Here is a 17,829-nt window from a genome sequence, read left to right as displayed (position 1 = left end):
ATGTTAGTATATTACAGCACCTATTTTATTGGTTTAAATTATTTAGTTAATTATCCGAAACAAGTCTCTAAGTTTTCACTCGGATATATTATCATTTAACTTTGGGGGAGGAGGGGAGTTCAAAACTCTATTATTCGCATTTAAATAAGATGATAATTAATCTGAGAGGAAAAAAAATAAACAAAATATTTTTAAGTATTTTTTAATGCTTAAAAATATTTTGTTGACCTATAAAATGAGCTGTCGGAAGTTGTGATAACTTAATTAGATTAAGAGTAAATTTAAAAAAAAAATAAAACTTGAGTTCTACTTAAGCACAATAAGAAAGATTTAAAAAGTTTTATCAGAAAGTTTTCGATAACTGAAAAAAGTTTTATCAGATATCGAAAAATAACTGATAAAACTTTTTAATAAATATCGGATTTATTTTTTGAGAACTTCATGAGATTAAAAAAAAAAAATCGCCAAAAAATGTCTCTAAGTACTTTTTTTTTCAGTACGAGAATAAAGAGGAAAAAAAATTCTATTCTGAAAGTGTTACTCTGCCATTTCAAACGGTATCATAATAGGGGATTTTAAAAAAAGGTAGTAAAATGAATTTAACAAAATACTTATTTTGTGGCGATTGATTCTTGAAAAACATTAAAAAGCAGGAATCGCGATCATCGGGAAATGAAATAGGCTTTATAACTGAAGCAAAAGGTTAATTTCATATTTAATTTTTACCGCTTTTATTTCAAAATCAACCATTTTGAAATTGTAGAACTACATTTTTAGAATAGAATTTTTTTTTCTGTTCTCAAATTTGAACTTGCAGAAAAGTATCTATGTGCAGTTTTTGATGGCGTTATTTTTTTCCAAACAAAGTCTAATTTTTGAAACCTAATGTAGATATTGTTCCGAAACTTTTACGAAATATTTTATTCGATAAAATACGTGCTTATGTGGGGAAAAAAATATTAACAATATTTCAAAGAACAAAAAAAAAAAAAAATTAATTATAAAATTTACTCTTGGTTTAATTAGGCTATCGTAACGGTAGACAGATCATTTTATAAGTTTTTTTTTCTAATAACTACAATTTTTTGCTTAATATTTGATATCAGAGTAATAGCTTTTTACTTAAACATGAAAACCTGGAATTTCAAATTCCTCCGCTTGAACTATCCTTTCTTCGACAGCATACGTATAAGAAATTTAGTTGCCTATTTTGGATAACTACTTCAATAATTTAAACCAATAAAAATGCTGTGATATTTTTTTTCCTTCAAATTTTGATACCTTTCGTATCAAAATAGGGAAATAACATTTTTGATACAATTTCAGACTGTTATTATGTCATTTCTTTCAATTCCATCATATGGCACTTCAGATACAGAAATGAGAAGCTTCCAGTATGATGGCTGGTTCTCGCTACCCGATGGGTACAAAAATGGTGTTAGGTGACTACTCCTTACAAGTAAAGGAATGTGCATCCTGCGGAAAGTGTTGTACCGTGAGCGATGATGACCCTTAGTACTCAACCATATTTCTCGTCTATGCTTTCGCACTGTCCGGCCATTCAGATTTTTACATGTTTAGTTAGGAGGATCGGAGTAGTTAGCTATGATATCACCTCTTTCCAGAATCTACACAATAAGCAGAACTAGTCAAGGGTGCCTCCAAAATTAACGCAATATTTCAATTTGCTATTATTTATTCAGTAAAGTGTTGGCAACCCTATTAAAAAAAACCATTTGACATTTGATAGTTTAGGACTGGAAAAAATGGAACGTTACTGGATAGAACAACGTGTAAAAGCAAGATATGAATACAGTTTTTTTTCTTTTTTAAATTGTTATATTTTTATTGAATAATAAAGTACACATGATAGGTTATGTATGGAATGACACATAGGACAAATGACCACGAATTTGCATATGCACTGTTTTGTTGAAATCTTCCATGATCACTCTGCATAAATGTAACCGAATTTTGTTGATGAAGCGTTATATTTCCTCCTTCAATGTACGCGTGCTTGTGGGCTTGTTGGCATAGACCTTCCACTTCAAATAACCCCGTAAAAAGAAATCCAATCGTATTAAATCACACAATCTAGGGGGCCAGTCTTGAAAAACATTAAAAAGCAGGAATCGCGATCATCGGGAAATGAAATAGGCTTTATAACTGAAGCAAAAGGTTAATTTCATATTTAATTTTTACCGCTTTTATTTCAAAATCAACCATTTTGAAATTGTAGAACTACATTTTTAGAATAGAATTTTTTTTTCTGTTCTCAAATTTGAACTTGCAGAAAAGTATCTATGTGCAGTTTTTGATGGCGTTATTTTTTTCCAAACAAAGTCTAATTTTTGAAACCTAATGTAGATATTGTTCCGAAACTTTTACGAAATATTTTATTCGATAAAATACGTGCTTATGTGGGGAAAAAAATATTAACAATATTTCAAAGAACAAAAAAAAAAAAAAAAAAAAAAAAAAAAATTATAAAATTTACTCTTGGTTTAATTAGGCTATCGTAACGGTAGACAGATCATTTTATAAGTTTTTTTTCTAATAACTACAATTTTTTGCTTAATATTTGATATCAGAGTAATAGCTTTTTACTTAAACATGAAAACCTGGAATTTCAAATTCCTCCGCTTGAACTATCCTTTCTTCGACAGCATACGTATAAGAAATTTAGTTGCCTATTTTGGATAACTACTTCAATAATTTAAACCAATAAAAATGCTGTGATGTTTTTTTTCCTTCAAATTTTGATACCTTTCGTATCAAAATAGGGAAATAACATTTTTGATACAATTTCAGACTGTTATTATGTCATTTCTTTCAATTCCATCATATGGCACTTCAGATACAGAAATGAGAAGCTTCCAGTATGATGGCTGGTTCTCGCTACCCGATGGGTACAAAAATGGTGTTAGGTGACTACTCCTTACAAGTAAAGGAATGTGCATCCTGCGGAAAGTGTTGTACCGTGAGCGATGATGACCCTTAGTACTCAACCATATTTCTCGTCTATGCTTTCGCACTGTCCGGTCATTCAGATTTTTACATGTTTAGTTAGGAGGATCGGAGTAGTTAGCTATGATATCACCTCTTTCCAGAATCTACACAATAAGCAGAACTAGTCAAGGGTGCCTCCAAAATTAACGCAATATTTCAATTTGCTATTATTTATTCAGTAAAGTGTTGGCAACCCTATTAAAAAAAACCATTTGACATTTGATAGTTTAGGACTGGAAAAAATGGAACGTTACTGGATAGAACAACGTGTAAAAGCAAGATATGAATACAGTTTTTTTTCTTTTTTAAATTGTTATATTTTTATTGAATAATAAAGTACACATGATAGGTTATGTATGGAATGACACATAGGACAAATGACCACGAATTTGCATATGCACTGTTTTGTTGAAATCTTCCATGATCACTCTGCATAAATGTAACCGAATTTTGTTGATGAAGCGTTATATTTCCTCCTTCAATGTACGCGTGCTTGTGGGCTTGTTGGCATAGACCTTCCACTTCAAATAACCCCGTAAAAAGAAATCCAATCGTATTAAATCACACAATCTAGGGGGCCAGTTCTCAAATATTTGAATTATGGCCGCCAGACTTTCATTATTTCTGAAATATTGTACAACAATGAAAACACGCTGTTCTATCGTGCAATGCTTTATTTTTACTAACTCTAAACTTTCAGCTGTGAAAGAGTTTTTTAATAGGGTTGCCAGCATTTTACTACATGAATGGTGGCAAATTCAAATTTTGCGTTTATTTCGGAAAACGTTTTATAAGACTGTTATGATAATATCGATTTTATACTTTAAAATGCTTTGTTATGTGAATCCTTTTTATAAAATTATGCATAAGTGAATTAATTGGAATTAAACACAATCAATAATACAATTAAATACAATCAATCATTTATAATTAAACACAAACAATAATAATATTTCAATGGGCAAATAATCGCCAAGTGCGGCTAGTACTACAATATAAAAGCATTATATTATCGAACTTCCCTAATAAATCCGAGAGAAAAAAATATAGTCATTAAAGTTTATTTTCTAACGATATTGTTGAATGAGAATGGAAATCATGGATGTGCATGCACATACACAATGGGTCGGGATAGCCTGGTTGCTAGGGCGTTGGACTCGCATCACTTAGGTTGTGAGTTCGAACCCTGCCGGCAGAAGACTCTCCATGTGTGTGGTTGCTGGCGCACGTATAAATCTGTCGTGGTCACAAAGTCCTCCATTCGAGAGTAATACCACTGGGGGTACTGGTTCAAGGGTGATTTTTCTCTGATTCAGATATAAATTACATCTGTGGATGAGTGAATGAAATGCACAAATGAAGTCAGCCCCATAAAAAGGGTTGTGAAGTGTAAATAACTAAGTTGTACTTTTGGCGCTATTATAAAAACAAGAGATGCTCACTCGGCTTAAATCGCCGACAGATAACTGTCAGCGGGCTTGTAAAGTACCATAAGTCACAACATAACACATCTACAGTGCATGTATTATTGGTATCTGATAAATTGCATTTCATTTTTGCACCTTAGTTTAAAGAAGCCCTGAATCAAAGCCCAGGTCTCTAAAGATAGGATACATCCACCCGAGACAGTATCCGGATCAAAGATCCATCAGCCTCCCGAATGACCGTCAGTTGTCCTGAAGAGTCATCAGGTACTCGAAGCAGAGAAAGAAACGCCATCATTAGGAATCCGTTTTCCAGTGCTGCCTTGACAAATGATGTTTGGATAAATCGTGTGGTCAGTTGACTGATTGTGTGGGGAAATTCAATCAGGGGACGATCCTTTCTCCTTCTTTTGTTTTTTTGGGGGGTGGGATTGCTTTCGTATTTACAGGAATTCTTTTCCTCCCGTTTAATGAAGGAAGTTGCTTGTTTTTCTTCTTTTCCTTTTTTGTTCTATCCATTTTTTTCTGGATTTGGAATGATCTGTAGAATTTCTCTGTGTAATAGGGAATAAAATAGGTATAAAGTTTATTATCTTTTTGTAAAACCATATGCAAGAAAGCAGTAAAAATATTGTAGTCGTCCAAAAATTTTCTCCAATTTAAAATTAAGTTATTTATAGATATCATCACCCAATGCGAATATTTCTAGAAGTTCGTAAATACCACCAGTTTTCTCAAAAGTTCAGTGACCATGTGAAAAGTCCATGCCACAACACATTCCAAAATATGCAAAGTATCATGCAGTTAAATGCCAAAGATTAGAGCTTAAATCCTTAACCAAAGGGTGTCCCAAAGTTAATGCAAGATATCTATTTGCCACTATTCGTGCTGTAAAGTTTTGGCAACCCTATTGTAGCATTATACGATAGAACAACGTGTTAACGCAAAATATGAATTAAATAAAAAACACATTTCCTTTTAATTTTTATATTCAAAAATTTCCTTTAAATTGTTATATTTTTATTGAATCTTAAAGTACACAGGGTAGAGTCATGTATGGAATAACACATAGGGTAAATGTCCTCCACGGCTTTGCTGACATATACGCCCACTTTTGTCAAAATTTTCCATGACTATTTTGAGTAAATGTGGCAAAACTTCATTGATGCAGCGTTGAATTTCCTCTTTCAATGCCCGCGTGCTTGTGGGCTTGTTGGCATGGACCTTTGACTTCAAATAATCTCATAAAAAGAAATCCATTGGTGTTAAATCACATGATCCAGGGGGCCAATTTTCACATTTTCGAACTGTGGCCGCCAAATTTTCGTTATTTTTGAAATATTTTTTAACAATGAAAACGCGCTGTTCTATCGTGTAATGCTTCATTTTTATTAACACTAAACTAGCAGCTGACAAATGTTTTTTTATAGGACTGCCAACACTTTACTGCACGAATGGTGGCAAATTCAAATCTTGCGTTAATTTTGGAACACCTTTTACTATTTTAACTCCTTAAGTATAACTTTCATAAATATTTGTGAAACTTAAATCCAAGGAATTAAAGCAAGAGTATCAAATTCGATGCTGGTACGGATTCCAATAAAATTAGGAGAATGTAACAATAGTTTCCATAAAAATGTCTTCGCTTTTTTTTTAAAAGTCGCTTAATTTGTAAATTGAAACTAAAATAATATATATATATATATATATATATATATATATATATATATATATATATATATATATAACCAATCTAAAGTAAGAAAAAGTTTGAAAACGAAACTAAAATGAAAACGAAACAAAACAGTTTCGAAATCGCAACTAAAATTTATTATCTATTTAAACAAAAACCAAAAAGGAACTTCATAGTATTTAGAGAGCGCAATTGCAGCTACTTCTAAAACACAGATGAATTTATACAAAAGTATTAGAATCAAGTTAATAGGAAAAACAAAATCAAATAAAAATTAAACCAAAAAAAATTATTAAAAAAATTAAAAAAGAATCCGGCCTGAAGACTTTTTCAAGGGTCACCCTCAGGCAGGGATTCAAATAAAGGGATTTTTTCTGTGAGGACATACAGACATTAAGTCTAATAATGATTCCTCGAGGAATCATTATTAGACTTAATGTCTGTATGTCCTCACAGAAAAAATCCCTTTATTTGAATCCCTGCCTGAGGGTGACCCTTGAAAAAGTCTTCAGGCCGGATTCTTTTTTAATTTTTTTAATAATTTTTTTTGGTTTAATTTTTATTTGATTTTGTTTTTCCTATTAACTTGATTCTAATACTTTTGTATATATATATATATATATATATATATATATATATATATATATATATATATATATATATATATATATATATATATATATATATATAATAGAGGTAATCAAGATAAATGCCTTTCAGGGTTCATTACGAAATTCAGCTAAATTGGTATGCCTGAATTTGTAAATATTTTCCAGCCTGGTTTGAAAATATCATTGAAAATTGCTTCCAAATTTGGAAGCCCTTATCGGCGAGAACAAATATTTTTATTTTTGTAGGAAATGTATCAGATCCAGAATAGTTGACATTCACCTCGGATAAGCTCTGAAATTTATTACTTATGACAAAACATCCTTTGAAGTTGGAAATATACTTGATATACTGATGATGATGATACTTGGCTTCTGCGATATATACTTGTGTGCGAAATGTATTGAAACTTGACTTCTGCGAGATATACTCCTGTGTGAAATATACTGATACTTGGCTTCTATATGGTAGTGAACAGAAGCCTAGTAACATTAAGAAAACGATTTTACCATAGTTATTGTTCTTTTTCATGCTGTGCTTTCCAAATCTATCTATCTATATGTATTTAAAATAATAAGAAATGCCAGAGGGCGAAGCGCCCAGTCCAAAACACTGGTTCGATATTGCCAATTTTTGTTTCATATGAAAATTCATGACCTATAGATATGGCCTCAATGGTCGCCTTTTCTTACTCCAATCCTTCTTATTCGAGATAAACCGAAAAATCACTATGTTACTGTACTATATTATCTTTGGGGTAAAGAAGCGACAGAGTTCGCTAGCCATAATCACTGAACTAATTTCTAAAATTTTAATTTCATATGAAAGTTCATGGCTTTTAGATACGCCATCAATGATCAGTTGCCCTCTATGACCTTCCAATTTCAAGAGAAATCGAAAAAATATCGAGAGGAAAAACCAAGGCAGAGTTCTTCAGATACAATGTATTTCAAAAAATTTTATTTCACATTAATGTTTATGGTCCATAGATACGGCATCAAATAAAGTATCTATGGGTGTAATCTTTTAAATCTATTTAATCTGATAGATTGAAATTTAAATTTGATTAAGAATTAAATCTAACTGGAGATTTATTTTAATTGATTAAGAATTAAATCTGATTGAAGATTAAATTTAATAGATTAAAATTTAAATCTAATAGAACGAATGACCTAAGAAGCAGTTTTATTTAAATTATTTGATAAAATTATTAAATATCTCATAAAAATAAAAACAAGATTTCATTTCTGAACTTAAATCCCAAATTACGAATGATCACTGAATTTTAATTTTATATACCAAAGATGAAGTTAAAAAAAATTGTAGTGCAAAATATATGAATCTAGCACCATCCACCAAGTGTAAAATATCAAATTTTTAACTAAATGTAAAGTGCAAAGCATAATTAGATAAGTTTTAATGCAAAGTAACTCCAGAAAATTTAAATTTTAAATTAATTAAAATAACTTAATTAATAGAATTAATTAATTAATCAATTAAAGATTTTTGATCTCTGCCTTCAACTGCTATTACATGTTCTTCGAGGTGCAAACTTCGTATTTTTTTTAATACTGTCAGAAAAATATTCATATTACGAAGATATTAGAATGATTTAAATTTTACTTTTAAATACTGTTGGAATATAAAGGGTTTAACATATATATATATAAAATGTTAAATTTACAGTGCTAATTATTTAAAAATATTCTATAGTTGTATACACCAAGTATGCACTATTTAAACTGTAGTGCGATTATATGTTTGCCATAACATAGCATTCTATACATCTCAACAGTGGTACAATTTGTCTACGGTCCCCCAAATGGTGGTTCGAAAGAGGGATTCCAGTGAATTGTTTTCCATTCTGAGCCCTTCATTGTTCTCTCTAGTGAAACGCACAACCATCCGAATGATTATAGAAACAAAGGGGAAAATCCCGCGGACACGCCATTTGCGATGAAAATTTCAGATTGAACTCGGCATAAAGATTCCTTCCCTTTAATCGATTGCCCCCGTGGGGAAATATTTTGATATTGTCGGGGCTTTGAGGGAAATTTTTACCTTCGATCCGGAAGACAATGATCCGGCGGGGAACGCGAGTTCCGACACATATTTCCCTTCTCGGAGCGTGTGATTTCGTTATTCCTATCATCTTTCGATGCGGATCTTCGGCGAAATTCGTCTCGATTTTGTCTTTTTTTTTCTTCTTCTTTTCTTTCTCGCATGCGAAAGTGTAGAAAAATAAAGTGTCGTTTTCATTAAAAAATTCGTTTTCGAGAATCTTGGTGAATCTCCACATTTCAGACATCTCTGAATTCGAAAAACATACTTGTGAAGTTGCCGTCTGTATGAGAACACGATACTTCAGAAATGCTTTCAATTAAACAGACGGAATTTTGTATGTGGTTTTTAGTCAAAATGTGTAAATTTCTATTAGCGAAATTCACCGACAGACAGTTTGCCTATCTATTCGAATACAAGCGAACACAATATTTTTGGAGTTGCCGTCTGTATGAGAACATGATACTTCAAAAATGCTTTCAGTTAAACAGACGAAATTTTGCATGGGGGTTTTACAAAAAAATTGTCAATTTCTTGGTGAATTTCCAGATTTTAGACATCACTGAATTTAGCTGTCCGTCTGTATGAGAACAGGATACTTCAAAAATGCTTTCAGTTAAACAAACAAAATTTTGTATGTACAGAGTGATCAAGAAATCAGACATAATCGGAGCCCTGTAGCGTGTTATGTACTGGACGAAATATAACAAAATTTGGCCACCATATACATTAAAGTATGCAGTTTCGATTTATCAAGGTGTAAAAATTAGTACCAAAAAATGCCGATAGGAAAAATTATGGCGCTGCGATCGAAAATTTCATTATGTAATTTGCATGTACGGGTACTTTGTGACACGATATCGAGAATAAAAGGAAGGGTTGCTGGAATTTAAGTCATTGTACAAGAATTCATCTGTAGATGACGTTGTCACTACGTTAACACGCCATATTAGTCAAGCTGTTTTATCAGCGAGATGAAAATGCCAGTGCTGCTCTTCGTGAATACCAGTGGTTCAAACAGTTACTAACTTACGAAGAATGATAGAAAGATTTGAAACAACAGGAATTCGTGGTGTGCAACCAGGCCGAGGATGATTTCTGTTTGTGGTGCTACTTGTAAGCTTGAAAGGCGTTGTGCATCAAGGATATGTTCCTGTCATTCCTACTTTAAAAGAACAAATAACGTTATATGTCAAGCGAATAAATGCCGATATGCTGCGAGCCACCGTCGAAAACCTCGTGTACCACATATAATTAATTAGAGGAATATCAGGTTGGTGGTCACCTTGAGTCAAATTTGTAAGTTGCTATAATAAAACATTTTTTATTGGTATTTGGTGTGTTGTTATTTATTGTTTCCATTGGCAGTTATGTATTCTTTATTCTCACATTATGCGTCTTGCAGCGCCAGGATTCCCCCATCGGCATTTTTTTTGGTACTAATTTTTTTTTTCTTGATATATCGAAACTGCATACTTTAATGTGTATGGTGGCCAAATTTTGTTATATTTTGTCCAGTACATAGCAGGACTCCGAACACCTCCTGTTATTTCTTGATCACCCTGTAGTTTTTAACAAAATTTGTAAATATCTATTAAATTTTGTGTGAAATTTGTTGGCAGAAAGTTTGTTTGCCTATTCAAATACAAGGGAACACAATAAATTCAAAACGTAAACAAATAGATAAATAACAATTTTTACACAAATTTAGAATTTATAGCTCAAATCTGTATAAAATTTTGAATAAAATCTACCAAGGAATTGACTGTCTGGGAATCAGTAATTGCATGAGCATATAAACAAGATAGTTCAAAAATATACCGACAAATAAAAGAAATTTGGTAAGTGATCTTGTTATCAAAATTGTAGTTCTATGTTAAATTTTCGGTTCAATCCGTTGAAAACCGCGGGAAAGATCACCTACAAAAGTTTTGCACGTACTCTATTAAAGATGTTAATCCCCTCCCGCAAAAATTTGTGAAGCTTCGGTAATGCAGAGAACGCCTTGCATGGCATTGGCATTCAATAGTTACGAAATATTAACCTTTGGCGTTAATTTAGCATTTTTCTGAATCTATCGTGACTTCTGCGGTGAGTTTTTTTGGTGGTTAATTCCTGACACTCACACGTTTGAAAAGCAAAATCGAATTTAGATTTTAGAAGCATTTTTTCCCACCCGATTGAAAACAAAATTTGACATAGAACTGTAATTGCAGTCACAGAATCACATATCAAACTTGATATATTTAAGGCCATTGCGTTTTTGAGTTATCGCAGACTACATGTTTCTGAAAGTACGGACCGACAGACAATCAACCACAAGTTGGATTTGGCTCAACATTTGATGGGCATCTATACTATAGACATAGAATAAGTGCAGCAAATTTCATCCATCTAGCTCTTTTCGTTTTCAAATTATCGTGTTGACTTATATTCGAACAAATAGACTTCCTCAGAACGGATTTTATTCAAAAGTTCATAGAAATCTACGAATTTGGTGTAAAGACCATATACCAAATTTCAACCATCTAGCTTAGAGTCTTTTTGAGGTATCTTTGTCTCAGACCGACACTCATCTTCCAAAAATGTGTTTTTCGAACTCAAAGAAGTCTAAAACATGGGATTTGGTCAAAAATATGGAATTCGAATTTTTTGCCGATTACTATACTTTCTTTATACTCCGTTTCGGTGAAAGAAAAAAAAAATAATTAAAAACTAATTCTTCATATCCGAAATTCAAACTAATTCAGTGCTCAAAATGTCGAGTAAGATAAAAAGTTATGTAATCAATCAAATGTGTGTACAAAAACCGCATTAATGTGAATTAAAATATTAATATGTTGTAATCACCCATTTTTCAAATTTATATTGTGTGATATCAAAAGTAACATAACCTTTCAAATGCCTAAATCATTTCCAGACTAAGTAGTTGACATCGACTAAAAGCCGAATTCTAATCTACATGGAATATAGTAGAATATTGGATCATGCAAGGTTTCGAATTTTAAGAGGATTCTTTAAATAATTTTATGCAATTTTATAAAGTCATTAAAAAAAACCCATACAGTAATAGACAGTATGGATGCAAGAAATACGATTCTTTTACGGGTTTATAACATTAAAAATTAAAAAAAAAACATGATTCGATTTTACGACACAAAAGATAAATTGAACTTTCTTATATCGTAACCATTTTTCAGACTATATCTTCGAATTAGAAAAAGCAAAATACTGTACTAAACAAATAAAAACTTTCTATAGGATATTTGATCATGCACGGTTTCGAATTCTAAGTGGATTCTTTAAATGAAATGTTTTTACACAATATTCGGAATTTTAATTACCAAATCATACGAGAATCGACATTGCGGATTTAATAAAATGTGAAGAATATTATTTTTATATTCAAATTTTAAAACTGGTGAAAAAAAAGTGACAAAAGTGCTATTCGAGCGTAAATGCTGAAAAATTCTAGATCAGAACACTCGGTTCTAAAATAACTCTCGCGACAAGCCTACTCGTTATAATTCAACATTTTGTATGCAATAGCACTTTTCCAGGCAGAGTCATTTAACTTGAATGAAATCAGAATATTATTCTGAATACAAATTGAATTTTTTTTAAATGAAACGATTTTGCATAATGATTTATTTCACCAAATCATACGGAAATCGGCATCTTCAATTCTAAAAATGTAAAGCACATTATTCTTTTAACAATAAAGAAAATGGAAAGAAAAGGAAAAGGGGAAAAACACTAAAAAAAAAAAAGGATTCGAACCGATGACACAAAAATGTTGAATGAGCTGAACCCTTGACTCTAACTAAGTGAAAAGAATTGCACTTGTTTAACCCCTTAGCTGCCACGGCACAAGCCTATGATTTCAGACCATTTATCTAATTTGATGACCCTTTATTTGCTTTCTCTTAATTGTAGCAGAAAAGGGGGAATCTAATTAGAAAGCAGGTGTGAATCATAGGCGACTTAAGTGGCAGCCAATGTGTTAAAATATAAAAACATACAAAAATCCACTCTTAAACCAGAATAGAAAACGACGCTCCAATTCTTCAACTTTTCGTTTACCGACTTAAAAATCTCCGAAAGATGTGGCAACTTTGCTGACGGCCCAAAATGAGAGGAGGCCGCCGAACGTGTCCCTCCAATCAACTCGATCCCCCTTCCTAACAACACAATGCCAAACGATCGCAGGGGGCTATAAAGCATACAGGGAAGGGTGGGTGGGGGTGGAAATACTACAGAACCTATAATTTATGCGAAGCGGAGGCCATATTTGAAGGTCCGCGGTCCAGGCTTAAAACCGCAAAGGATGGGGGGAGGTAGACCCCGCTTCGATCAAATGATCGATCTCGGAACCTATTAGCGATGCAAATGAATGCACAGTGGAAGTGGGGGGCATCAGAGGGGCGGGCTCTACTCGTCACCCCCTCCCCCCTCCAAATTCTCGTCTGTGTAAAGCTCGGGCTTCATTTGCTCCAGTTAACGTGCCCGATTTTTCTTTTGCTAGTGATGAATCCTTTCTTACTTCTCTTTTTTTAAGAGCGTGTGCGTGTTTTATTTACTTATTTTTTTATTATTATTTTCGTTTTCTTTCTCTTTTTGGCGTGGATTAAGGCTTAGTTGTTAGAGATTATTAAATTTTGGTTTTAGAAGGGAGGGGAAAGGGACTGAGAGCAGGAGAATTATGGAAGAAGGGCGGGGGGAAGAGAAGAGTGTGTAAAAAGGGATAAATTTAATTTTGTTATCTCCTTTTGGTTTTATAGGTGGTTAATTATGACGTTAAATATTTAAACTGACTTTTCGTAAAAGGGGGAAAGGGATGAAAAAAGGGAAGCGAATGAATCATTTTTAAATATTATTTGTGTTCTCTTTTTTGGTGTTGTTTTGGAAATGATGCTTCAATACTTGCAAAAATTTTTAAAGGGAAGAAAATGATGGAATGATAATATTTACTTTCTCTTATTCAAAGTATATAAATCATTGTAACTGTCAAAAAAATTAACCTTGAAATTTTCATTTATCTTCACATTCCAGAACTTTCAGAATCCGTAAAATACATTTTTGGAATTATGTTAGTCTATATGTTTGTGAATACGATAACACACTAACTAACACAGAGCAGGAGAAATGAAATTTTGTATGCAGCCACTACATTAAATTTGTAAAGGATGTTCCAAATTTAACGCAAAATTTGAATTTGCCACCATTCGTGCAGTAAAGTACTGACAACCCTATTAAAAAATCATTTGACAACTAATAATTTAGCGTTAGTAAAATGCGGAGCGTTACACGATAGAACATCATGTTTTCATTGTTGAACAATATTTCAAAAATAAGGAAAATCTGACGGCCACAGTTCAAAAATTTGATAACTTACACCCTATAACGTGTGATTTAACACTATTATATTTCCTTTTATGGGGTTATTTGAAGTCAAAGTTCTAAGCCAATAAGCCCACAAGCACGCGTGCAATGAATGTGGGAATTAACGCTGTATCAATGAAATTCAGACACATTTATGCAAAATAGTCATCGGAAATTTTGACAAAAGAGTGCGTATATACCAACAAAGCCGTGGTGGCCATTTGTCCTATGTGTTATTCCATACATAACGCTATCCTGTGTACTTTACGAGTCAATAAAAATAGAGCAATTTAATAAAAAAAAACCTGTGTTTCTACTTAATTAAAATCTTGATTAAACACGTTGTTCTATCATGTAACGCTCTATTTTTACTAACCCTGAGCTATCAGCTGTCAAATAGTTTTTTAATAATGTTGCCAAAACTTTATTGCCCGAAAGGTGGAAAATTGAAATCCTGCGTGAATTTTGGGACACCCTTTAGATATCTATCAAATTTTTAATTTTTCTATTCACAGGAAATATGTCTATCTGTTTGAGTGCAAATGAATAGTATTTAAAACTAGTGAATATATAATTTAAAACTATTTAAATGAAATTCCATATAAAATTTCGGACTCGATCTGCAGACTTCTTGATGATTTATCTATCTGCATATTCACATTTATATAAATTCGATAAAAAAATGCAGCCATTTAAATGAATGGAATTTTGTTTGTGAAATTTGTAAATTGGGATTCTGTGTCAAATTATAGTTTGTGAATTGGGGTTCTGAGTGAAATTTTAGTTTGTGAATTGTGACTCTGTCACAATTGCAATCGGTCGAAAAAAAGTATCCAGAAGTCATACTCGATTTTCTTTAAAATACAACTAAGAGCAAAACCTGCGGGAGTCCATAAAATAAAAATCAATGTGAATTAATGGCTTTGTTTAAGATTAACAGTCGTTAGGATGAGAGGGGTGTAAACAATTTTATTTCGAAATACTTTCTAATTATAGAATTGTAGACTCTTATAAAAAAAGAATAACTTCAATATTTACAAAAATATTATCTTAAGTCCTTTCTACAATCAATTCACATTTTTTCTTCATTCCATTGTATTGTTACACATGCTGAAATAGTGCGCACTTCAAAATTTTAGCTCGGACATAAGGACTTATTTAAATTAGAATAGAGAGCACATCTAACTTCTGGTTCATTGTTCATTGAATTATTTTCACGATTTTTTTATTCCATATTTCTTAATCATGCTTGTTCAAAATTGAATTTTAGACCACAAAATTCCATTCCAAACTATTTTATGACAGCAATTATGTAATGTATAAATCATAAACCTCAATTTAATTTTAACATTTCATATAACTTAATAGAAAAGGGCGGATATTTAGTTCCTGAGATATAAAAAAAAGAAATTGAATACATGATTTGACAATCCTTTGAGTAAAGAATGAAGACAACATGTTTCTTTAAAATGATACCATATGGTGATTGTAGTTTCATGTTTGGGTGGTATATTGTGAAGTTTAGAACCACGCTACTTTTTTTAGTCAAACAAATTCATGGTAATTTGAAGAAAATACATTATTTTAATTTTTCCTCGACATTTTTTAAACGCAATGATGTTTGATATCATTATGCATGAGATATGTTGTTTCAACTCAATTCTTAGACATTATTGCCTCTATAAAATCTGTTTGAGAGCACATATGACTTTATCTATGAAGTTTAGAGTCACGGGTTACTTATTTTGGTCAAACTAAGCCTTGGTGATTTGATGCAAACACATGATGTTAAAAGGTTTTCGACATTTTTTAAACGCAATGATGTTTGATATCATTATGCATGAGATGTGTTGTTTCAACTCAATTCTTAGACATTATTGCCTCTATAAAATCTGTTTGAGAGCACATATGACTTTATCTATGAAGTTTAGAGTCACGGGCTACTTATTTTGGTCAAACTAAGCCTTGGTGATTTGATGCAAACACATGATGTTAAAAGGTTTTCGACATTTTTTAAACGCAATGATGTTTGATATCATTATGCATGAGATGTGTTGTTTCAACTCAATTCTTAGACATTATTGCCTCTATAAAATCTGTTTGAGAGCACATATGACTTTATCTATGAAGTTTAGAGTCACGGGCTACTTATTTTGGTCAAACTAAACCTTGGTGATTTCATGCAAGCACATGATGTTAAAAGGTTTTCGACATTTTTTAAACGCAATGATGTTTGATATCATTATGCATGAGATGTGTTGTTTCAACTCAATTCTTAGACATTATTGCCTCTATAAACTCTGTTTGAGAGCACATATGACTTTATCTATGAAGTTTAGAGTCACGGGCTACTTATTTTGGTCAAACTAAGCCTTGGTGATTTGATGCAAACACATGATGTTAAAAGGTTTTCGACATTTTTTAAACGCAATGATGTTTGATATCATTATGCATGAGATGTGTTGTTTCAACTCAATTCTTAGACATTATTGCCTCTATAAAATCTGTTTGAGAGCACATATGACTTTATCTATGAAGTTTAGAGTCACGGGCTACTTATTTTGGTCAAACTAAACCTTGGTGATTTCATGCAAACACATGATGTTAAAAGGTTTTCGACATTTTTTAAACGCAATGATGTTTGATATCATTATGCATGAGATGTGTTGTTTCAACTCAATTCTTAGACATTATTGCCTCTATAAAATCTGTTTGAGAGCACATATGACTTTATCTATGAAGTTTAGAGTCACGGGCTACTTATTTTGGTCAAACTAAGCCTTGGTGATTTGATGCAAACACATGATGTTAAAAGGTTTTCGACATTTTTTAAACGCAATGATGTTTGATATCATTATGCATGAGATGTGTTGTTTCAACTCAATTCTTAGACATTATTGTCACGATAAAATCTGTTTTTAAATAAATAAAAAATGTTATCTCATATCATAAAAATGAAGTTCAGTTCGAATTTATTTCTTAAATTATCTTTAAGTTGTTTTCTTTAAAACCTACTGAGATATCATCTAGAATTCATTGTTATGTTACTTCATTACTTGAAAAATATTTTTAAAATATGCCATCAAGTTGGCAAAAATAAGAAAATTTCTTACACTCTCCACCTTTCTTTCTACACTTTCCAACAAAGTCGCTGCGTTTTTGAGTTATTAACTTTATATGTATGCGCGCGGCAATCAACTGCTATGACAAGATAATCAACCACTTTGATTTAAAAGAAAGATTTGATTCAAAATTTATTAGGGATTTACTGTGAAATGCTTAGACTATGTACCAAATTTTATGTATCTATCTTTTTCTTTTGTAGCTATCGTGTTTACTTGTACTCCAACAGGTAGTCTACCAATTAATTTCTTTCAAAATTTGATAATAAGACCATGTGCCAAATTTCATTTATCTAGCTCAATGAGTTGTCCTGCTCACAGGCAGGCAGATATAATTTTAAAAATGTGTTTTTCGGACTCAAGAGGATCCGAAACGTTGAGAATCGTCAAGATCTTAAGTTCGAATCTTTTGACCATTGCTAAACCACCTCTACCAATAAATTTCTTTCAAAATTTGACAGTAAGACCACATGCCACACATTATATAGTTCAAAGCGTTTTGAATTGTAAAGTTCACATACATACAGAC

General features: G+C 31.9%; 1 protein-coding gene across 2 annotated transcripts in view; it reads right to left on the bottom strand.

The window, feature by feature from the left end:
• Positions 1-17,829, bottom strand: part of LOC129984214 (uncharacterized) — a 217,479-nt gene that overhangs the window by 29,679 nt on the left and 169,971 nt on the right. Inside the window, exon 5 of one of the 2 annotated variants that reach the window (XM_056094040.1) lies at positions 4,549-4,987. The exons of the other annotated variant lie outside the window; for it this stretch is intronic. Within the exon in view, the coding sequence (XP_055950015.1) occupies positions 4,945-4,987 (43 nt within the window). The 3' untranslated portion in view covers positions 4,549-4,944. Of the gene's footprint in view, positions 1-4,548; positions 4,988-17,829 lie in introns of those variants that run through there. 2 annotated transcript variants of the gene reach the window in all.

Source organism: Argiope bruennichi, chromosome 9, assembly GCF_947563725.1.
Source record: "Argiope bruennichi chromosome 9, qqArgBrue1.1, whole genome shotgun sequence".
Classification (NCBI taxonomy): domain Eukaryota; kingdom Metazoa; phylum Arthropoda; class Arachnida; order Araneae; family Araneidae; genus Argiope; species Argiope bruennichi.
This window is presented reverse-complemented; position numbering and strand designations above follow the sequence as displayed.